The 18,620-nt window shown below is 43.0% G+C and overlaps 2 protein-coding genes across 7 annotated transcripts in view; one reads left to right on the top strand and one right to left on the bottom strand.

Moving 5' to 3' along the window:
• Positions 1 to 18,620, top strand: part of LOC310862308 (peptidyl-prolyl cis-trans isomerase FKBP1A-like) — a 189,500-nt gene that overhangs the window by 15,131 nt on the left and 155,749 nt on the right. Inside the window, exons 4-6 of one of the 6 annotated variants that reach the window (XR_014569551.1) lie at positions 5,013 to 5,186; positions 9,213 to 9,256; positions 12,384 to 13,814. Coding sequence is in view for 2 of the 6 variants with exons in the window: in XM_083770146.1 (XP_083626272.1) it covers positions 5,013 to 5,141 (129 nt within the window). In the remaining 4 variants the exon portion in view is untranslated. Of the gene's footprint in view, positions 1 to 5,012; positions 5,187 to 9,212; positions 11,010 to 12,383; positions 13,815 to 18,620 lie in introns of those variants that run through there. The other 5 variants (XR_014569552.1, XR_014569553.1, XR_014569550.1 and 2 more) reach the window with 5 other exon arrangements.
• On the bottom strand, positions 15,802 to 17,901 carry LOC310862169 (beta-1,4-galactosyltransferase 1-like; the record flags this gene model as incomplete). Its single annotated transcript, XM_083769902.1, has 3 exons — positions 15,802 to 16,485; positions 16,597 to 16,760; positions 17,826 to 17,901. The coding sequence occupies 3 exons, from the start codon at positions 17,899 to 17,901 to the stop codon at positions 15,802 to 15,804; spliced, it is 924 nt and encodes a 307-aa protein (XP_083626028.1).

The raw sequence follows: 18,620 nt of genomic DNA on the forward strand, positions 1-18,620 counted from the left end.
CAACAGTGACACTTGGTGGTGAACGAACGCTATTTCCATGCTCGGGACACAGCCAGGGTCACAGCCACACACACAGCTGTCTATAGGAGTGGTTGCACCACTCAGAAATAAAATAAAATACATTAGATTTCTTCCACCAGACTATTATATGTTATATTATATTATATATATGTGGCTTGACTTACAATTAAAGTCAGGCTCGTCAAGTGTATGTTAATCCAACAGCAATAAAACATCCAACGCAAAACATATTTCGTCATGATCTTTGAGTGATACACATATATACTGTAGTGTGTACTTACATTTCTGTGAAACACAAGGCAACAGATATTGGCAGGTTTTTATTTAAATAATTATTAATATTTTAAATAATATATTATTAATCTTCTGTGACTTGGTTCATATGCTAGTCTCGAGGTTACGTACAGTAACCTCTGTGCCCAGAGTCACATTGTCTCTATGTATTTGTTTCTTTGCAATGTTTCAATTTTGATTGTACTTTATTATTTTCTACCAATCCGCCGCTCTATGAGATTCTGCTATTCATCCGCTGGACTATAATATGCTACAAGAAGCCAGTGAGATGCATGTTGTGTTGCTATGGCAACAAGCAGTGATTGAGAGACCCCGCCCACAGCTCAGACCCCGCCCACAGCTCAGACCCCGCCCACAGCTCAGACCCCGCCCACAGCTCACCTGGCTGATTGAGTGATGGGCCAATCACAATGTTTGGGCCACCTGGAGAGTTTGACTGTCAGTCCAGAGTGGAGGACAGCAGAGAGGGAGACAGACAGTCTACTGAGAAGCAAGTCTTGATATATTAGTTCATTGGATCGTTTGGATTTCTACCACTGGAGAAGGGAGAACTTTCTTTCCTTTTGAAGCATTTTTCCACCGGATGTTGGATTATTTTAATAATGGGATGAATCTAGAGTTGCAATACCCTCCATTGACTCCCCACTCATCCAATGGGAACTGCCCATAGATCCGAAGTCCCGTTAGTCCGAACATGCACTGCTCCCGTACTTGCGTTTAGGTTTAGGTTAGGGTTAGAGATAGGGATAGTAATTTCGGAACAATGAACCTTCTGACTAATGACACGTTACCCATCCAATTTGGTTTGTGATCTGCTTGTCTTAAACGACGTTAAACTCACCAACATTGCAGCTGTAGTCCAAGCTTGAATTATCCTCTTTCAATCTGCCGAGCTTGTTTTTCATAAAAATCCACCGTAGAGATGTTATGAGCTACTTTCTGTCAAGACATCCTCTGCAGGTGATTATTTTTCTAAGTGCTTGAGTTTGGAAGCACTCGTCGTATGTCACTGAACGGCCCCTAATATAATATTATATGATATGATATGATATATAATATATATTTTTAGTAGAAACAGACTCCTTCTCCGTTGCCGTGGTCTGGGTAACTGATGAAACCTCCTGAAGACGTCGCTTTAGGTCAACGATCTCATTACGATACCTCTTCAGCAGGCTGAAGAGGCAGCGGACTGACCTCATGCCTCCTTATATGCATGAGGAGTCCAAGCTGCTTCTTTTTACCTGACAGGGGGGAATTTCCCTGGTTAGACGTAGCGCGTGGAAGGAACACGTTATCCCAACCAGTTCCCCTTTCCCCTCCATCAGGCGCCCCGGCTGGCCAGGGGGAGGTAGTTTTAGAGACCAGGATTACTGCATATTTTGTTGTGAGGGTATCTACCCTAGGGGACACGGGGAGAACATGTGAGGGTACCTACCCTAGGGGACACGGGGAGAACATGCAAACTCCACACAGAAAAGCCCTTTCGCCAACCCCGCCTCGGGTATGGGCACTGATTCCCAACAGCGTCCCCAGCGGGAATTGAACCCCTTGTAGCTGTGAGGCGACAGCACTACCGACTGTGCCACCATGCCCCCGAAGCGCGCACCTTCTGCACCAGTTTGACTTGCCCTTTCTGAACCAGCCAGGTCAACCAAATTCAGGTGAGACACGGTAATGGCTCCATCATCACTCACACACCAGAGCTGAGAAAATGGTGATGGTGAAACTGCCCACAGCCCTCCTATGAGACACAGACAGGTTTCTGAACTGCCCACAGCCCTGCTATGAGACACAGACGGGTTTCTGAACTGCCCACAGCCCTGCTATGAGACACAGACGGGTTTCTAAACTGCCCACAGCCCTCCTATGAGACACAGACTGGTTTCTGAACTGCCCACAGCCCTCCTATGAGACACAGACAGGTTTCTGAACTGCCCACATCCCTCCTAAGAAACACAGACTGGTTTCTGAACTGCCCACAGCCCTCCTATGAGACAGACTGGTTTCTGAACTGCCCACAGCCCTCCTATGAGACACAGACTGGTTTCTAAACTGCCCACAGCCCTCTTATGAGACACAGACTGGTTTCTGAACTGCCCACAGCCCTCTTATGAGACACAGACTGGTTTCTGAACTGCCCACAGCCCTCCTATGAGACACAGACGGGTTTCTGAACTGCCCACAGCCCTGCTATGAGACACAGACGGGTTTCTGAACTGCCCACAGCCCTGCTATGAGACACAGACGGGTTTCTAAACTGCCCACAGCCCTCCTATGAGACACAGACTGGTTTCTGAACTGCCCACAGCCCTCCTATGAGACACAGACAGGTTTCTGAACTGCCCACATCCCTCCTAAGAGACACAGACTGGTTTCTGAACTGCCCACAGCCCTCCTATGAGACAGACTGGTTTCTGAACTGCCCACAGCCCTCCTATGAGACACAGACTGGTTTCTAAACTGCCCACAGCCCTCTTATGAGACACAGACTGGTTTCTGAACTGCCCACAGCCCTCTTATGAGACACAGACTGGTTTCTGAACTGCCCACAGCCCTCTTATGAGACACAGACTGGTTTCTGAACTGCCCACAGCCCTCTTATGAGACACAGACTGGTTTCTAAACTGCCCACAGCCCTCTTATGAGACACAGACTGGTTTCTGAACTGCCCACAGCCCTCCTATGAGACACAGACTGGTTTCTGAACTGCCCACAGCCCTCCTATGAGACACAAACTGGTTTCTGAACTGCCCACAGCCCTCCTATGAGACACAGACTGGTTTCTGAACTGCCCACAGCCCTCCTATGAGACACAGACTGGTTTCTAAACTGCCCACAGCCCTCCTATGAGACACAGACTGGTTTCTGAACTGCCCACAGCTCTCCTAAGAGACACAGACTGGTTTCTGAACTGCCCACAGCCCTCCTATGAGACACAGACTGGTTTCTGAACTGCCCACAGCTCTCCTAAGAGACACAGACTGGTTTCTGAACTGCCCACAGCCCTCCTATGAGACACAGACTGGTTTCTGAACTGCCCACAGCTCTCCTAAGAGACACAGACTGGTTTCTGAACTGCCCACAGCCCCTCCTATGAGACACAGACTGGTTTCTGAACTGCCCACAGCAAAATCGAAGAACGACTGACATAGAAACATAGCTTTTTCAGGAAACTGTCAGGATATAGAAGATTTTTTTTTTAATCTGTTCTCGGGTCAAAATGGGATAATCTTCTGTGACTCATATGTGGTTCATATGCCTGTATCTCTCCTCTCTCCTGTTCTCCAGATGAGTGTGGGCCAGAGGGCCAAGCTGACCTGTATCTCTCCTCTGTTCTCCAGATGAGTGTTGGCCAGAGGGCCAAGCTGACCTGTATCTCTCCTCTGTTCTCCAGATGAGTGTGGGCCAGAGGGCCAAGCTGACCTGTATCTCTCCTCCTCTGTTCTCCAGATGAGTGTGGGCCAGAGGGCCAAGCTGACCTGTATCTCTCCTCTCTCCTGTTCTCCAGATGAGTGTGGGCCAGAGGGCCAAGCTGACCTGTATCTCTCCTCTGTTCTCCAGATGAGTGTTGGCCAGAGGGCCAAGCTGACCTGTATCTCTCTCCTGTTCTCCAGATGAGTGTGGGCCAGAGGGCCAAGCTGACCTGTATCTCTCCTCTGTTCTCCAGATGAGTGTGGGCCAGAGGGCCAAGCTGACCTGTATCTCTCCTCTGTTCTCCAGATGAGTGTGGGCCAAGCTGACCTGTATCTCTCCTCTGTTCTCCAGATGAGTGTGGGCCAGAGGGCCAAGCTGACCTGTATCTCTCCTCTGTTCTCCAGATGAGTGTTGGCCAGAGGGCCAAGCTGACCTGTATCTCTCCTCTGTTCTCCAGATGAGTGTTGGCCAGAGGGCCAAGCTGACCTGTATCTCTCCTCTGTTCTCCAGATGAGTGTGGGCCAGAGGGCCAAGCTGACCTGTATCTCTCCTCTCTCCTGTTCTCCAGATGAGTGTTGGCCAGAGGGCCAAGCTGACCTGTATCTCTCCTCTGTTCTCCAGATGAGTGTGGGCCAGAGGGCCAAGCTGACCTGTATCTCTCCTCTGTTCTCCAGATGAGTGTTGGCCAGAGGGCCAAGCTGACCTGTATCTCTCCTCTGTTCTCCAGATGAGTGTGGGCCAGAGGGCCAAGCTGACCTGTATCTCTCCTCTCTCCTGTTCTCCAGATGAGTGTGGGCCAGAGGGCCAAGCTGACCTGTATCTCTCCTCTGTTCTCCAGATGAGTGTGGGCCAGAGGGCCAAGCTGACCTGTATCTCTCCTCTGTTCTCCAGATGAGTGTTGGCCAGAGGGCCAAGCTGACCTGTATCTCTCCTCTGTTCTCCAGATGAGTGTGGGCCAGAGGGCCAAGCTGACCTGTATCTCTCCTCTCTCCTGTTCTCCAGATGAGTGTGGGCCAGAGGGCCAAGCTGACCTGTATCTCTCCTCTGTTCTCCAGATGAGTGTGGGCCAGAGGGCCAAGCTGACCTGTATCTCTCCTCTCCTGTTCTCCAGATGAGTGTGGGCCAGAGGGCCAAGCTGACCTGTATCTCTCCTCTCTCCTGTTCTCCAGATGAGTGTGGGCCAGAGGGCCAAGCTGACCTGTATCTCTCCTCTCCTGTTCTCCAGATGAGTGTGGGCCAGAGGGCCAAGCTGACCTGTATCTCTCCTCTCTCCTGTTCTCCAGATGAGTGTGGGCCAGAGGGCCAAGCTGACCTGCACACCTGACTTCGCCTACGGGAACAAGGGCCACCCTGGTATCATCCCACCCAACGCAACCCTCATCTTCGACGTTGAGCTCCTGAGCTTGGAATGAAACCAATTCACTGCCTGAGTTTTATTTAATTATTTTAAATTTCATGTAAGTATAATTTGTACTTTTACTTTTTGAAACACAAAACTTTGATGCGATCATACAAGCATGTCCTTGTTATAGAGTCATGATCATCACACAAAAAATAATAATCTTTTTCAGATGTTTTGCAGATGTGACAAATAACTTAGAATATACATAGAATTGACTGACATGTTTAATACTTTTATACTTTAAAAAAAATTGTGGGAATATATACTGTATCTACAAGCTGGCATTGCGATGCGTTATGAGTTTGAAGGTCTCGTACACAGAAAAGTTCTCAGTGTTTTGTTTTTATTCTGATGCATGAATGTTGTATTGATTTAACACCATTCAGAACGGGAACCACTTTAGGTGTTTTAACCCATTCTGACCTGAGATCAGATTCATACGAGGTTTCTACTGGACACACACTGGTCTGATTAACCCATTCTGACCTGAGATCAGATTCTAAAAATGTTCAGTCGTTCTTCGATTTTTCAAAAATAGCAGACCTACAAGCTCGAGCTATGAGCTTGTAGATCTGCTATCTTTGGAATGTCTTTGGAATGAAACTTAGTTTTAGTCACATTTTAGTCACCTGGAATGTTTTAGTCTTAAAATATCATAAGATTTCAGTCGACTAAATCTACAGTTGATTTTGTCGACTAAAATGTGTCTGTCGGGCCTTGATGCCGTCGTAATGACTGATTTCACACTTGCTGAAAATAGCCGATCTGCAAGCTGGCAACGCGTCGCGCTTGCGAGGCGTTGTGAGCTTGTAGATCGGCTATTTTCAGCATTCAAACCAAAGTGTAAAATTACTTATACTGGATCTCTTGTCCACTATAGTCCCTTCCGAACATTTTAGTCTAGTTTTTATTTTTTGACAATTATTGTCAATATATTTAGTCTTATAGTTTTAGTCACCGTATCTTATAGTTTTCATTTAGTTTCTGTTTAGTTTTTGTCAGTGAAAAAAGGGACATCGACGAGCCTTTTTCGTCTTGGTTTTAGTCGCAGAAATCAACACTTGTCTGGCAGTCATGGTCCATTTGACTCTAAACAATATCTCCCTTCTGGCTCCAAAACTATGGAATGCACTTCTTATCACAGTCAGAACTGCAGCCTCACTCCCCAATCTAAACTATGGAATGCACTTCCCATCACAGTCAGAACTGCAGACTCACTCCCAATCTAAACTATGGAATGCACTTCCCATCACAGTCAGAACTGCAGACTCACTCCCAATCTAAACTATGGAATGCACTTCCTATCACAGTCAGAACTGCAGCCTCACTCCCAATCTAAACTATGGAATGCACTTCCCATCACAGTCAGAACTGCAGACTCACTCCCAATCTAAACTATGGAATGCACTTCCCATCACAGTCAGAACCGCAGACTCACTCCCAATCTAAACTATGGAATGCACTTCCCATCACAGTCAGAACTACAGACTCACTCCCAATCTAAACTATGGAATGCACTTCCTATCACAGTCAGAACTGCAGCCTCACTCCCAATCTAAACTATGGAATGCACTTCCCATCACAGTCAGAACTGCAGCCTCACTCCCCAATCTAAACTATGGAATGCACTTCCCATCACAGTCAGAACTGCAGCCTCACTCCCAATCTAAACTATGGAATGCACTTCCCATCACAGTCAGAACTACAGACTCACTCCCAATCTAAACTATGGAATGCACTTCCCATCACAGTCAGAACTGCAGCCTCACTCCCAAATCTAAACTATGGAATGCACTTCCCATCACAGTCAGAACTGCAGCCTCACTCCCAATCTAAACTATGGAATGAACTTCCCATCACAGTCAGAACTGCAGCCTCACTCCCAATCTAAACTATGGAATGCACTTCCCATCACAGTCAGAACTGCAGACTCACTCCCAACCTAAACTATGGAATGCACTTCCCATCACAGTCAGAACTACAGCCTCACTCCCAATCTAAACTATGGAATGCACTTCCCATCACAGTCAGAACTGCAGACTCACTCCCAATCTAAACTATGGAATGCACTTCCCATCACAGTCAGAACCGCAGACTCACTCCCAATCTAAACTATGGAATGCACTTCCCATCACAGTCAGAACTGCAGACTCACTCCCAATCTAAACTATGGAATGCACTTCCCATCACAGTCAGAACTGCAGCATCACTCCCAACCTAAACTCTGGAATGCACTTCCCATCACAGTCAGAACTGCAGCCTCACTCCCAATCTAAACTATGGAATGCACTTCCCATCACAGTCAGAACTGCAGACTCACTCCCAATCTAAACTATGGAATGCACTTCCCATCACAGTCAGAACTGCAGCCTCACTCCCAAATCTAAACTATGGAATGCACTTCCCATCACAGTCAGAACTGCAGCCTCACTCCCAATCTAAACTATGGAATGAACTTCCCATCACAGTCAGAACTGCAGCCTCACTCCCAATCTAAACTATGGAATGCACTTCCCATCACAGTCAGAACTGCAGACTCACTCCCAACCTAAACTATGGAATGCACTTCCCATCACAGTCAGAACTACAGCCTCACTCCCAATCTAAACTATGGAATGCACTTCCCATCACAGTCAGAACTGCAGACTCACTCCCAATCTAAACTATGGAATGCACTTCCCATCACAGTCAGAACCGCAGACTCACTCCCAATCTAAACTATGGAATGCACTTCCCATCACAGTCAGAACCGCAGCCTCACTCCCAATCTAAACTCTGGAATGCACTTCCCATCACAGTCAGAACTGCAGCCTCACTCCCAATCTAAACTATGGAATGCACTTCCCATCACAGTCAGAACCGCAGCCTCACTCCCAATCTAAACTCTGGAATGCACTTCCCATCACAGTCAGAACCGCAGCCTCACTCCCAATCTAAACTCTGGAATGCACTTCCCATCACAGTCAGAACCGCAGCCTCACTCCCAATCTTCTGCCGTAGTCTGAAAACCCACCTGTTCAGACTCCATCGTGGCCCATAGCACTTGCCCTCCTAGCCCCTTAGATATATATAGACTTTTATAGCATGTTATGTAGTATAGTATAGTATAGTATAGTATAGTATAGTATAGTATAGTATAGTATAGTATAGTATAGTATAGTATAGTATAGTTTCATTATATAGATACTCTATGTTACGTCATTAGCTTATGCATGTTTCATGATAACTATTTAACTTTTTTCACTATGTGATGTATTGCCATGCTTTTTGTTCTTGCTTAACCCATTCTGACCTGAGATCAGATTCATACGAGGTTTCCGCCGGACACACACTGGTCTGATGAACCCATTCTGACCTGAGATCAGATTAAAAAAATGTCAGTCGTTCTTCGATTATTCAAAAATAGCAGACCTACAAGCTCGTATCGCGCCACTCGGTGGCGCGATATGAGCTTGTAGATCTGCTATTTTTCAATAGCTAAAGCATAACATGATGCTAACACCAAAATGGGTGCCCGGTCAGAATGGGTTAAAGGAGAATTCCATGCTAGAAGGCTTTCTTACCTTTATTTGTAGTCGTTACGTCCCCACCAAAGAGGTCCAGGTGTTATTTTGTGCAAAAGCTCCTTATTGGCTATCTCCCCTACCATAAACCCTAAATGAATTGCATTGAATTGAACGGGAATTGAATGGGGATATGGGGTGTTGTGCTACAGTAATTTTCTTATTTCCATCGCTCAATATAATTATTTTGTATATATCCTCTCTTCATAATGTAAATAATATCCCAAGCGGCACACTTTACTACTTATTTCAATGGAAATAAGAGAATTAGCACAACACCCCATAGCCCCATTCAATTCCCATTCAATGCAATGCAATTCATTGAGCGCTTATGGTATAGGGGAAATGGCCAATAAGGAGCTTTTGCACAAAAAAAACACCTGGACCTCTTTGGTGGGGACGTAACGACTACAAAGAAAGGTAAGAAAGCATTCTAGTATGGAATTCTCCTTTAATGTAAGTCGCTCTGGACTAAATGCCTAAATTGTAATATTATCCTCCATTTGTTGCCTCTCCAGGTGACTTCCTACCTGGGTGACATGGAGAGACGATATAGGAAGAGGTCTGCACTTGATTCTTTAACCCATTCTGACCTGAGATCAGATTCATTACGAGGTTTCCACTGGACACACACTGGTCTGATTGACCCATTCTGACCTGAGATCAGATTAAAAAAAATGTCAGTCGTTCTTCGATTTTTTTCAAAAAATAGCAGTGGCGCGATACGAGCTTGTAGATCTGCTATTTTTCAATAGCTAAAGCATAACATGATGCTGACACCAAAATGGGTTCCCGTTCAGAATGGGTTAAGAGGCTTGAGTCAATTGTTCCACTACTTTTTATTATGGTCACTATTTTATCAAACGATGAATACCTGTGTTATTTTTGTCTCAGTGACTCAGTTATTTATATACTTTTTCCATCATATTTCTTAAACAACTATGGGCCATAATTAACCTCACAAACCTCCATGTTCCGAATCTTGAACTTTTTTTTTTTTTCTTCTTTTTTTTTTAAAGAAATTGTGCTATACTTCTATTTTGCTTTGTTTATCTTTTGTGTGAAACGTTGGTCGGTGCATGGTTTTGATGACTACTACAAAAATACCAATGAACTGCTATAGCAGTGACATTCATCTCTTGTTTAAGAGATAAGAATATGCACTGATTGAGACATTTTTAGAAGGGCTGCTTTGATCTATAGTACCTGAGAAATAAACTGAATATAATGTACAAGAGAGGATAAATTATGAAAAGCACACGTTTGTATATCTAAACCTCTCTCAGATGAAAAGCCAGGAATAGATACATTACAGGACTAGACAGTAGGGCTTATATGCAGTGGTCCCCAAACGGTGGTGCGTGAGCGCCCTCTAGAGGGCGCTGTGGTGCGTGCACCCCTTGTGGTGCGCGAGCGCCCTCTAGGGGGTGCTGTGGTGCGTGCACCCCTTGTGGTTACGCGAATGCCTTCTAGGGGGGTGTGCGACATGAAAAGACTAATGGTGGTGCTATGTTTTTATTTTAAATATATTATTAACCGATTCTGACCTGAGATCAGATTCATACGAGGTTTCCCACTGGGACACACACTGGGTCTGATTAACCCATTCTGACCTGAGATCAGATTCTATAAAAATGTCAGTCGTTCTTCGATTTTTCAAAAATAGCAGACCTACAAGCTCGTAGCGCGCCACTCGGTGGCGCGATATGAGCTTGTAGGTCTGCTATTTTTAAATAGCTAAAGCATGAGAAGACAAGTTGTTGTGGGATTTGTGCGATGCCTTAATGGTGTAAAAGGGGAGCTTTGTTGGATAGACGCGTTGAACCCTTTTCAATGGTGGTGATGTCGTGTTTTGTTTTGGTGGATAGAGCTTGTAGATCTGCTATTTTTCACTAGCTAAATTGGGTTAATGAAACGCGATCTAGGCAGGAGGAAATAGAAGAACAACCACAGGTTGCTCTTATCTATTGTGTGCCTCAGTATTGTTACCACACCCATGGATACTAGTACTTATAGCAAAATAATGTGTTTAATTTAAGAGTTTACAAATGTTAAGTTTTGTACACTACCCGTGTGTACCTTAAAGGAGAATTCCGTGCTAGAAGGCTTTCTTACCTTTCTTTGTAGTCGTTACGTCCCCACCAAAGAGGTCCAGGTGTTATTTTGTGCAAAAGCGCATTATTGGCTATTTCCCCTACCATAAGCCCTCAATGGGGGTTGGGTTTTTGTGCTAGTTCGCTTATTTTCATCGAAATAAGTAGTAAAGTGTGCCGCTTGGGATACTATTTACATTATGAAGAGAGGAGATATATATATATATATATATAAAAACTAAATATTTTTGAGCGATGGAAATAAGCTCCCAATGCCCCATTCAATGCATTGGGCGCTTATGGTAGGGGATTGATTGAATTGATTGAAAACTTTATTTCAGACACAATGGGTCCATATACAAACAACAACAGGGAAAAACATGACAGTAAATACAAAAACAACAACACAGAGATAGCCATTATGTAACAGGCTATTTTCACTGCAGGCAGTCCTTGTCAATTAAAAACATATAAACATTGCCTCCAGTGTTTCCAGAAACATGAGAAATAGCCAATAAGGAGCTTTTGCACAAAATAACACCTGGACCTCTTTGGTGGGGACGTAACAACTACAAAGAACGCCTTCTAGCATGGAATTCTCCTTTAATTGCCTAATTTGCATGAAATAGGCTTGATGGAACCCCCCCCCCCCCCCCCCCACCCCAGTGTGTACATGTTGAAAGCTTGCTTTATTCTTGCCTTCTTCTCCAGTCAAATCATTATGTATGTATACAGTAAAGCCATACACAGGTTAATCAGTGCAAAGATAGCTATTGTGGTAACGCACATCAATTGGAGTTTAAAGGGTAAGACCACTTTTTTTGAGGTTTGGGTTGTGTAGTTACTTTGCCATGATTCAACTCCAAATGTGGACAAGAAATAAATAAATAACTGCTCCGGTGATTAGAAATTGATGATTCAAAATATGCTCCTCATTGACTTACATTGTAGCTAAAACAGCTCTCAAAGTCACTCTTTTAGTACGTAAACAAACACAAACAATGTTGATTCAGACAATATAGAGCATCACCAAAACTCATGTGGTTTTATTTTTTCATTCCTGTTGATTTTACTATTTGAAGACCTGGATCCGGATCCACGGATCCAGTCCGGGTTTTCTTCCCAATAAAATGGACAAATCAACAGGAATCTAAAAATGTTATGAAAAAATAAAACCACGTGAGTTTTGGTGATGCTCTATATTGTCTGAATCAACATTGTTTGTGTTTGTTTACGTACTAAAAGAGTGACTTTGAGAGCTGTTTTAGCTACAATGTAAGTCAATGAGGAGCATATTTTGAATCATCAATTTCTAATCACTGGAGCAGTTATTTTTTTATTTCTTGTCCACATTTTGGAGTTGCATCATGGCAAAGTAACTACACAACCCAAACCTCAAAAAAAGTGGTCTTACCCTTTAAAAGTGATGTTTTTTTCCCCCTAAGATAGAGGAAAAACTAACCAATGGAACGCCTGAAATTTACAAAGGGGGGTGGGGGAGGGGCGGAGGATGGGGTGGGGGGGGGGGGGGGGGGGAGGCTGAGGAATCAATACAATTATTTTGTGTAACAACTTGGGCCATTATCTATTTTTCAGATGCCAACTTTCTATCTCTGAGAAATGACAACAAAGCTACTGTATGTATGGCCGTGTGATGTTTATCTGTAAAAGTTTTATTCTTTGTTTTAGTCAGTGTCACTAGTACAGTATAGTACAGTAGTACCACACTGCCTACAATTCGGGGGTGGGCAACTGGCGGCCCGGGGGCCACATGCGGCCCCCACGCCTTCACTTAATGCGGCCCCGGCAGGTTAATATCAGAATACTGATATAGTGTTGATTTCAGCTGTTCACAATTCCAAACCTGCTTTAATTACTTCATGACTAGTATTAAATGACTATAGTACTTAATGACTAGTATTAAAATGTTATTTTTGTGTCCAATGTAGTTATGTTAACGGTTCATAAAGTTAACATAACTATAACCCAAATGCATTTGCATACTTTTCAGGATTCCAATTCAAAAATAGCAACAAAATAAAATCTGGTTTTCAATTCAAACATAGCAAAAAATAGCTGATCTATACAAGCTCAAAACGTGTCGCACCGCGACACGTAGATCAGCTATTTTTGCTACGACAGTAATATGCAATATATTGGCCCCTCTGGAGTGATTGTGGAAATATGATTATTGGCCCTCGATCGCCATCGTCAAAGTTGCCCCACCCCTGGCCTACATGAACCCTGTGTTGTAGTCAGAGATGGGCAAAATACATTGAAAATGTATTTTGATACAAAATACAAATACTGGGTCAAAAAATGTATCTAAATACAAAATACATCTTCCATCCCCATCGAAATACAAATTACAAAATACAAAAAAGTATTTCAAATACGTATTTCAAATACATGTATTTCAAATACTGCCCATCTCTGATGGGCAAAATATATTGAAAATGTATTTTGATACAAAATACAAATACTGGGTCAAAAATTTTATTTAAATACAAAATGCATCTCATTTCTTCCATCTCAGCGAAATACAAATTACAAAATACAAAAAAGTATTTCAAATACATGTATTTCAAATACTGCCCATCTCTGTAGTATAGAAGACACACAGTCTGGCATCCTAGTGCTTTTGTATCACAAATAAATAAATAGTTTTAAATTGTGTTTTAAAGTAAATGAATAAATAAAACACTGGCCTATAGGGGCTGCCTATAGCTGTCACATAGTGGCCATTATTGCTGCTGATTTTACATATTTGCCTATATACACCGTAAAAATCCTCACTTATACTGTTAACGCTCACAGTGTACAAGTGGAAAAACGAATGATTTGGTAACAGTTGTACACTCTGGGTCATAATAATTATAAATGTATATTATGTTGACACACCTGTGGCATGAACAAAGGGCCCTGCCACCTCCTGTACTGTACGAGTAGTTATTATATTACACTGCAGGCTAAACCAATGATGAAATAATTAAAATGTGCCGTTGCAATAAAGTGCTCTCTACCTGCTTTTGGAAAATGTCTCCATTTCTTTTTTTTTAGGGATGCAACGAAAGGGACATTCTTCCCCCGGATTTTTGACAATTCAGCTATTTGGGCCCTTGATTTCAAGAGCACTTTGAGTGCGGAGGAACTGCTTTCTGTGTTTGACCGTACATGCACTGGCACTTTGTTTTTAAATTTGTGTACGATTCTTTTATATTTCTTGTTCGTTTACACCCCCAATGAATAGAATAGAATATAATAGATTTTATTTGCCTTTTGCACAAGTGAATAGGACATGTTGGAACGCAGCTCCCAAAGTCAGCTTTAAGAAAATGGAGGGACAGGTGAGAAAATAAACACAGAACATACAATCCTAGAATAAACTAGAACTGCACTCTGTCGAGTGCAAGTACTTTTGACCGCTACAAAGTGTCAAATCTCAGTAATGACTACTTGTGCCTGATACAGCAGTGGTGCCAGATTACATACATGTATACATTACATAGGAGAATTACCTTTAATCCTCCCAACACTAAAACATATCGTCATTACGTCACCATCGAAAACTACACTCTGGCATTGGGTCCTTTAATCCACATCTTTATTATGTCATCATTGAGAGCTAGAGTTATACATACCTACTATGTATATGTATGTATGTAATTTGTAAGTTGATTAGCGGTATACTGTGGTTACTTTGTGCCGTACGCACCGTCCCAGCCGTCCCGCCAAATGTTGATGCGTATGCACCGTCCCAGCAAACTGTGCCTGATACGGCAGTGGTGCCAGATTACATACGTCTGTATAACTAGCTCTCAATGATGACATAATAAAGATGTGGATTAAAGGACCCAATGCCAGAGTGTAATTGGTGTTCGATGGTGACGTAATGACGATATGTTTTAGTGTTGGGAGGATTAAAGGTAATGCTCCTATATGTATACATGTATGTAATCTGGCACCACTGCCGTATCAGGCACCATTTGCTGGGACGGTGCATACGCATCAAAAGTGGCGGGACGGCTGGGACGGTGCATAATTAAGTCCCGGGCGAAACTAGTACTTGCGCGCTCTGCTTGCGCAAGTACTAAGTAGTCTATAGAATGCATGTTCTGTCTCACACAAACTATAAGAATGCATGTTCTGTCTCACACAAACTATAATAACTAGAGCTGGGACTCGATTAAAAAAATTAATCTAATTAATCAGAGGCTTTGCGATTCATTAATCTAGATTAATCGCATTTTAATCGCATATCAATATTCAACCCGAGAACAGCGAGAAACCTTTTTTTTTTAATGTTTTTTGGTATCCCAGTGAATCAACGAATAGTGACTACAGGATACCACTCATTTTCCACACATTACTGTCATTAATATACCTGTTGTGGAAATAATAATAAAAAGTCACCCCATTCTGTGTTGCCTAGAACTGGAGGTCTGAAAAAAAAAATAGTAACAGTAACAAGTACATCTCAGTGACATCACAAAGCTGTACTTACTTCATATTGTTACTGTTTTTTGTCAGACCTCCAGTTCTAGGCAACACAAAATGGGGTGACTTTTTATTATTTCCAGTTTTCAGTACTATAGAAAAGCGCCCAGTGAGAAACGTTCCGCGGTGAAAAAAAAGGTGCGATTAATTTATCTGTAGTTAATCGCGATTAATTCTTCTGTAGTTAATTCATCTAAATTAATCGCAATTAGTCCCAGCCCTAATAAGAATGCATGTTCTGTCTCACACAGACTATAAGAATGCATGGAGCACAACTCAGTTAGGCTACAAATGATGATTTATTCATCGAGAACCCAATAGTTCAATCGCTGTCTTGTCTGTTGTGACCTTGAAGATTGGCTATTTTCATGCTATTTTCACACATGGCAAAGTATAAATAAGTAAGTAATAGCTGGCTATAATATGGCAAAGTATAACAGTGACTGAGTGGTTAATTATTATGAAAAGAACAGTTTGAATGTCTTTGAAAGGGACCCCTTTTGGTGTTGGCATTATGTTATGCTTTAGCATTTTTTTGCCTGCCAACATCCACGGTGATAAATGTGTAGAGCGGATCCTTCTCCACCTTGGTGAGGGTGTATGTGAGGGAGCTGAGCCCGTCCTGTTCCATGGTCAACGCTGTTCTGTTGTGTGCCAGCAGGTGAAAGGCGTGGGGATTAGCCTCGTTATGCAAGTCTCTGTCGTGCCTCATCATCCTGTATCTCCCCGTCGCCATGTCGGGCCGAGAGATACCGTGGAACTTGATGAGGGTTCTCTTGTAGAGGTCGTCGTCTTCGCCGCCCCAACCCCAGAATTCATTGGAGAAGCCATTAATGACCGAGTACTGCTCCGTCGACATGGACACGACGCCTCCAAAGACGGTTTGGTAGGGCAACGTGAACCCAAATTTGTCAACGGCCACAGAAAAGTGTCTGGGCTTATCGAAGCAGCGGTAGATGTTACGGTCATTCATAGGGATTAGGTCCACGTCAGAGAAGACAACGCAGGTATAATTGTACTCTTTCATTGCCCTGATGAAGCCTACGTTCATCAGTCTGGCCCTATTGAACGTCCCCTCGCCGCCCTGATTAATGACGTACACTCCGTAGTCCAGCTGCTGCCGCTGTAGAATGGGATGGAGGTAGTAGAGCCACTGGATCAGGTGCTGATGTCGATTGCGAAATGGAATGATGATTGCCACCTAACAGCAACAAATGAATTGACGGAAAAACTGTGATTAGATTTGTTACAGCATTGATTACACGGAGAACAAGCCAATACCAAACGTCAAGTCGTCCTTTAATCTACAAACCTTATGAGGCGAAATGCAGTCTGGAGGTTTGTACCGTCCTCCCTCCAGCAGAGAAGCCTTCATTTCTGCTCTCACGTCCTCCATGGTCCTGTTCCAGTTGAACTCCACCAGAAGTGGCCCCACCAGGTGAGGAGAGGTCCCAGGACAGGATGCCAGTGCCTTTTCTACTTCAGGGTTAGGGTTAGGGTTTTTTGGGGTCGTCGACTCCTTTTTTGGGGTCGTCCACTCAATGATGATGTGTCTGGAATCCAGCCATAAACCAAGTAATACCACTAACTGAACCACTATTATTATTTGTAATCGTATTGCCATTTTCATGTTGAAAACCTTCGAAAACAAGGAAACAAGGTTTTAACAACAATGCCAAACAATAAACATATCTTTTCAAACCAATAAGTTCTCTTTTTAAACATGCTTGATTTTAAACATTAAATATATTTTTTAAATAATCAAACGTCTTTTAAACAGTGTTTTAACAATAGTGTTTTTACACAATGAATGCCAAAATGTAATGTCTTAAATTAACTTATAAAGTCGACATTTTAACCAAAATTATTAAAGTCATTTTCAATTAAACATTTTTAGATTACTGTAACCTTTAAGATTGAATAAACTTTAAGATTGAATAAATGTAGGAAAAAATTGTAAACAACAAATATTAGGTATAAGTATTTAAGTAAGTACTGTAAGTATAAGTATTTAAAGGGAAAAACTGAACTTGTAGAGCTTGTAGATCAGCTCCAAGTAACCTAGGCATTTGACATGCCTTTAAACATGGTAAATCATATACATTCACATTTTTGCAGTCAGTCAGTTAGTAAATATAAATTTAAATGCAAACTCAAACTAATTGAGGCTATACTGAAAGAGTGCAGTACTTTCATCCGACGGAGCATTGGTCCGAACGACAACCTACCTCCTCCCTCACCCTAACCCTAACCTCCCCCGGGGCAGACACCTAAACCTAACCGCAACCCTCTCCCGACCCGCAGCGCACCTCTGTCAGATGATAGTATGCCTCCCATACTGAAAGTTCCAAACTGAACTTAATCTACAGACATTAGCCCATTAAGGCCAGATTTTTAACCACATTAAGCAGTGAGCATAACGTAGAAGTAGAATAAGTAGAATAAACATAACCGACCATTGGCGTCTTTGGGGGTATAGAGCTCTTGGGTAGAACCTTCAGCTTGCTTGTTTAACAGGTGTTCAATCAGCCAAATGAGCACCAGCAGCCATCTTGCAGCTGATGCACTCTGGGAGATGTAGTTGTCTGAGGTCTGAGGTGTCTTGTAGAAGATCCATGCTGCATGGCCCTTTCTGAAACCAGTCCCTTGACTTGAAGTGCTCTCGGGAGGTTCCCTCGTCAGCTGAATCAAGTTCCCTTGATTAGGGTGCTGGGTATAAAAAACTGTTTGGAAATACACTCGCCCTCCTTGTGCAGAAACAGGAAACAGACACCATTCGTTACCATGGTTACCATCATGCAATTGTGTTAACTGTTATTTTGTTTGTATACAGTTATATTGCATTGCATCGTGTATGTTTGTGGGACATGTGGATTTAATTAATATGGAAAAAGGAAATACAGCGTGACTGTCAAAAATGACATGTCATATACATCCATGGTGTTTATAAATCATTGTTAAAAGTTGTTTTGTTTGTGTGGTTTCATTTATAGTTTTTCACGGTGGGGTAAATAAAGAGCCCTTGTGAACATCAGTTGGAGCGTTGCCTATTCTGCATCAGATGAAGATTGTTTAGGAGGAGTTTATTTATCAATTATTTGTGGTGGTACTTACATTTGTAGGTGGCGGTTTCCATGCGGACAGAGAGCAGGGCTGCACAAGGCAATCGAGTCTAGATCGGCACAGACTCGCTCTTGAGGGCTTTATAAGCCACTTCCACTCAAGGCTGCTTGGTTTCGGACGACACTTAATATGGCGCAGCCTCGCGTGAACGCGCATATCGAGGGCAAGTGTGTAGGGCGAGTGGCGAGGAGCTGGTTTCAGAAAGGGGGCATG

The sequence above is a fragment of the Protomyctophum parallelum genome, assembly GCF_964188405.1.
Source record: "Protomyctophum parallelum genome assembly, chromosome: 7".
Taxonomy (NCBI): Eukaryota; Metazoa; Chordata; class Actinopteri; order Myctophiformes; family Myctophidae; genus Protomyctophum; species Protomyctophum parallelum.